Source organism: Xyrauchen texanus, chromosome 25, assembly GCF_025860055.1.
Source record: "Xyrauchen texanus isolate HMW12.3.18 chromosome 25, RBS_HiC_50CHRs, whole genome shotgun sequence".
In the NCBI taxonomy this organism is placed as follows: Eukaryota; Metazoa; Chordata; class Actinopteri; order Cypriniformes; family Catostomidae; genus Xyrauchen; species Xyrauchen texanus.
Window position 1 is genome coordinate 24,785,700 of NC_068300.1, and position 5,687 is coordinate 24,791,386.

The 5,687-nt window shown below is 38.7% G+C and overlaps 1 protein-coding gene across 1 annotated transcript; it reads left to right on the plus strand.

Moving 5' to 3' along the window:
• Positions 1 to 4,307: 4,307 nt before the first annotated feature.
• Positions 4,308 to 5,267, plus strand: LOC127618423 (olfactory receptor 4F6). The gene has a single exon (XM_052090859.1). It carries the CDS (start codon positions 4,308 to 4,310, stop codon positions 5,265 to 5,267), a length of 960 nt encoding a protein of 319 aa, XP_051946819.1.
• The last annotated feature ends 420 nt before the right edge of the window (positions 5,268 to 5,687 follow it).

Here is a 5,687-nt window from a genome sequence, read left to right on the forward strand (position 1 = left end):
TGGTTGAATAGGGAACTGCGTGAGAGATAGGCAGAGATTTTATTGAAAACTGCCCTTTCAAGTGTTTTTGCCATGAATGGGATGAGAGAAACTGGTCTGTAGTGTTCTTCTTGTGTGGGGTAAAGTACAGGTTTTTCAGCAGTGTGGTTACTCGTGTCTGCTTAAATGTAGTGGGAAAAGTGCATGTAAGTAGAGACGTGTTAATTATGTGTGTGAGCGCAGGTAGGATGGAAAGAGAGATGGCCTGGGGAAGGTGGGAAGGAATGGGGTCAAAGGGAACAGGTGGTGGAGTGGTTGGAGAGGAGTTTAGAGAGCTCAGTGACCTCAGTGAATGATAAAAATGTCCTAGAAGGGATGCACATATCCTCACAGAATCTGATATAAAAAGTCACAGTATCTGTGAGCTTGTCCATGTCTGTGGCTGCAGCCTCATAAACACTCCAATCAGTGTAGTCAAAGCAGGCTTTTAGTTCCAGCTCTGCATCATTGGTCCAACCATTTACAGTTCTTACTACAGGCTTAGCTGATTTTAGTTTCTGCTTGTAGGTCGGGAGAAGATGAACCAAACAGAGAGTCCAAAAGCTGCATGTGGGACAGAGCGATATGCATCCTTTACAGTGGTGTAGCAGGGATCCAGTATATTAATAAGTTGCTATGATAGTTGATTGCAATTTTATCAGGAAAGAAATTTATGAAATCATTACTATTGAGTTGCTACAGAATATCTGGTTCAGTTGATGCTTTACTCCTAACCAATTTAACCACAGTACTGAATAAACACCTTGGATTCTCATGGTTATTTTCCATTAGTTTTCTAAAATATGCTGACCTGGCAGCTTTTAGTGCCTGTCTGTAGCAACAGACACTATTCTTCCATGCACTGCAAAATATTTCTAATTTTGTATTCTTAAACTTGCCCTCCATTATCTGAGCTGCTCTCTTGAGAGCATAATTGTGATTATTGTACCACGGTGCGAGGCTTTTTTCTTTAATAGATGGAGGCGACACTATCAAGAGTGCTAAAGAAGACTGCATTTATATTTTCTGTTATTTCATCAAGTTATTCTAGACTTTTTGGCTTACTGAGAATGTGGGACAATTCTGGAAGATTATTAGTGAAGCTATAATTCTACCTGAATGATAGCATGGTGTAGATTGAGTTACATTAGCTGATCGCAACAAACAAGAGATGAGGTAATGATCTGAGATGTCATTGCTCTGCGGTAGAATTTCTATAGTATCAACATCAAATCCATATGACAGAATTAAATCTATTTTATGATTATGGCGATGAGTTGTTCCTGTCACATGATTCCAAGAGAGTTGAGAAACATATAAGAATAAGCAATGCCAAACAGGCTAGCAAGCTACAAACTCTTATCCAGCATGCTGTCAGCAACAGTGTCATCTGTTAATATTAGCTTTCCACATTTTACAGTAACACTATTTTGGAAAGTATTGGCTAAGCCGTTTAAAGGCGGGTGCAAACCGTGGCTCCCAGGATAAATCTTCTGAATGTCCAAGACTGAACAGAGTGCACCCATTAACAACCAGAGAGATGATGGTCATCATCACAAAAACACAAGGCTGTATGATATGAATGCATTGATATTGCCATGGCACACTGTGCGACGTTACCCTTCACCTAGGGCGGAGGGTGGGGCCAGGTCGTGATTCCACACACCCGGCCCCTAATCAGGCTAATTCGCCCTCGAAAGGGATAAAGGCCGACCGAAGACAGTGGTGAGAAAGAGAGAAAGATTTATGGGCAGGTCTCCGACACCTGTGTGTGTGTGTGTGTGTGTGTGTGTGTGTGTGTGTGTGTGTGTGTGTGTGTGTGTGTGTGTGTGTGTGTGTGTATGTTTGTCTTTTTGGTTCAGTTTTGTAGGATATTTGTATATGTGAATTTTGAAGGGAACATTTAACTTGCACTCATTCTCACAACATTATATGTAAGGGTATTTGATATCCTAAATTTAGAAGGGAAATTAGGGTCTCAAAATATGTGCGCTATGAACTAAAATAAACTGTCCTTACTGTACATTATTAGCTAATGAAATGTATAATGCCGTTCAACAACCATTATAAATTAGATAAATGAAAAATAGATTATTCTCCACCATTAAAATCATAATATAATGTCTCGTTGTATCCACTCACAATTTCTACTGTAAGGAATTAGCTTTAATAATTGTGATTATTAATTGTAATAATTATGATGTACCTCTTTAAAATGTGTGTAATGTTTTATCCATGTTGTATCCATGTTGTATAACCAATTAATTAACCATCATGATAATTGTAATAATTAATAATAAGTGATTAATTCACTTATTGGAGTGATATTATTCTCATGGCTTATTTAAAGTAATATCACACATATTAGGTACAGCTTTAAAGTGAAATCTTTTAGAAACAGGGATGAGATTATTTATGAAAATATACCACAGTCATTCATCTTTGAACACAGACAAACTTTATTGCTATTCTAAACATAAATCTAATCTAACACATATATACATGAGACAGGTTGGTGAGAAGAGTAATAACCACTTTGTAGTAAAAAAATCAAAATTAGAGAAGGAATTTGAGTTGATTTATGTTAGCGATCATAGCCCAAAGTTCGGTGGTAAACATCCAATCAGTTATTGTTTGCGTTAGCCCAACGCATAAACATATTGATAAAGCACTGCATTACTACAAGTTATTGCTCTATTCTTTATGACAACAATAACATCGACAAACATTTCACATATTTCACAAAAAATTGACATTGGAGACCTAGAAGCTGCGCTGAGCGTAACTTACACAACACACACAAATACTTATTAAGCATGCTAAAAAACACATAAAAGCAACAATTATTAATAATACTTACAGGTTGTGATTCGGAGGAGGAAGCTGATCCAAATAAACTTGGTACTGAACCTTCCTTCAGTATCAACCAGCTCGCAAATCCACACTTGAAAGCATTCATGTTCGTAAAGCAATCGTCATTAAATTGACTCAAACACAGCACAAGGTTCGGGCTATACTTGTGTGGTATAGTTGTAAATATAAACTCTAGGCACTGATTCTTCACATGCTCGTCCCTGGGCAGTGAAAAAAAGGTGATATGCACTTCAGAACACAGCGTCTTGTTGTCGACATGATGTTTTCAAGTTTTCCCTGGTGTCTGCGCGCGTAATGAGTGGACAATTTGATAATTTTTCGTCTTGACGTCACAACGAAAAGGAAAATGACTCATTGGAAAAACGATTCATTAAATTGACTCAAGAGTCGACTCCTACTTTTGAGAGACAATAACTTTTTTTACGGTGAACTTTCATATATAAAACTTTGCAGGATGTTTTTGTTCACTTAAATCTATGTTACACACTACATGAAAGGTAATTTTAAAATTCCAAAATAGGTGCCCTTTAACCCTCCCATAGCGTCTGCCAAATGCGTGAATATTAGTATTTTCTGCTTATTTATTTATTTAAATGTTTAGATAAAAAGAAAAGAAGAAAAACATTGAAATTGCTTGAGTAGAGTTATAACTAGTCACAAATGTTTCTGTGGTAGTGCAAACACGGAGCAGGTTTATTTCCAAGTGAATTCGGGTGCGAGAGAGGAGCGGAATCTCATCTGGCCGTCTTGATAGCAGTCACAATATGACTCAGATGCTAAATTTCAGACACTGCCCAAATTTCGTCGGAGGCTGAACATCATGCAAAGGCTATTAATGACATTTAATGTATTTATTTATTTATTTTGACATTTTATATAATTTCATAACATAAGTAGGCCTACAAAAACCTCAATGAGATCTTTTTCACAGCGTAAATATTCGTTGGCTGAAAAAATTAATAAAGTAAACTAGCTTCTGCTGTAGTGGTATGAGCAACATTAAATATCGAGCTGCTGAATAAATCGCTATTTAATTAAAAAATAGCTATTAATTAAAAATAGCTGTTATAGGCCTAATTTAAAAGCTAGCCTATATCTGAATACTCGTCGTTTTATTTTTTTTCAATATATTTTATATATTAAAAGTGATATATGTATGTCAAAACGAAACAAAGTGCTGTCATTTACCTCTCAAAACTTTTGAAACTGGATGGATTTCTAAATATTGAATGAACATAAGCCCCACCTTCCTACGAGTCACTCACCGGTCCGCATCCCGCATCCCTTCCAAAGCTCTTTCGCTCTGTGTGCAGATCAAGCATCACCGACCGTGTCGCAAAAACCTTTTATATAAAAATATATATTCATACCTTCGTCCAGATGTGTTTCAAACGTGCCATTCCATATTCCGTCGTATGGACAACTGTCTCAACATCACTTTTGAGATTCTCCAGTCTGTAGACCGAGGACACTGCCTCTTCAGATCCATCCTGCCTTCAGATACAGCAGTGCAGGTACTGGTTTGTGTTTTTGTGATGATGACCATCATCTCTCTGGTTGTTAATGGGTGCACTCTGTTCAGTCTTGGACATTCAGAAGATTTATCCTGGGAGCCACGGTTTGCCTTGCTGAAAAATCTCATTGTGAGCGACATTCTACTTATTGTTACCCAAGGTCCGACAGTAACACACTGCCTGCTACAGAAAACCACACTCCCTTATGGAGCTTGGTGCATCACCCAGTTCTTCCTTAACACAGTCTGTGTTTTCTGCACTTTGATTACTATCACCTGCATGGCTCTGGAGCGTTACCTGTATGTGTGCCTGGCCATTTACTACCTAAGTATTCTAACGACTAAGCGCCTTTACCTCATTATTGGGCTCACCTGGCTTATTCCGGTGAGCCTGTCTGCTGTGATCACAGGGCTGATAAGTTTAGGGCACAATCACTTACTGCTGGGGAAACCAACTGCAGGACTCCTCTGTGAGCCGGACACCTTGGAGGCACACCTGGGATTTCCACGGGCTTCAGCCATCTTTTGTAAGGTGGTGGGGCTTGTAGTGACACTACTTTGCATCTTTTCTTATTCTTTCTCCTACCTGCGCATGTATCAGGAAGCATGCAATGCCATACAGCCTTTCCAGCAGGTAAACAGAAGAGCACGCAAAACAGTGGCCTTCTACTGCTCCATGCTGCTTCTTCAACTGCTCCCCATCTTTTTGAAGATAGTGTCAGATGCTCTGTTGGAACTTGAAGGCAGCATGGCAATGATCCGCTCGACGAATTACCCTCCTGGCTGGATCTCAGCAGGGACCCTGCACATCATGTTGCTGGTGATGCTTCAAGTGCCTCCGTATATTAATCCACTGATCTAGGGTCTGCGCAACAAGGAGGTGAGGGAAGCTCTGCCCAAGCTGCTGTGGTGGAGGAGGGAAAACCACTAAGTGAGCCCCAGACAGGGACATAGACTAAAAACAAAAAGTCAAGTATTGCAAATGTTCTCATGGAAGATGTTTCAGGGAAACATTCTAAAGACATTCAAAATATACATTAAGTGTGAGTTCCATATTTTGCCTCTTTTTTTTTTGTGTGTGTTTGGTAAATATTAAAAATGTGGTCAGAAAATTATAAATGCGCAGTGCTTATGTTCTATGTTTCTTTGTAAATAAATCTTTATATTCTCAATATATCCTTGATTCCTCAAGCGATCAAGTGAAATAGCTGCTTCATACCCTTTGAATTTCACTCTACAGTGGTCACTTACCCTAATCAACTATTGAAATGAGTGTAAATAC

Bases quoted from the DNA above. Each gene is read 5' to 3' on its own strand.
- LOC127618423 (XM_052090859.1), top strand. From the start codon at position 4,308: ATGGACAACTGTCTCAACATCACTTTTGAGATTCTCCAGTCTGTAGAC.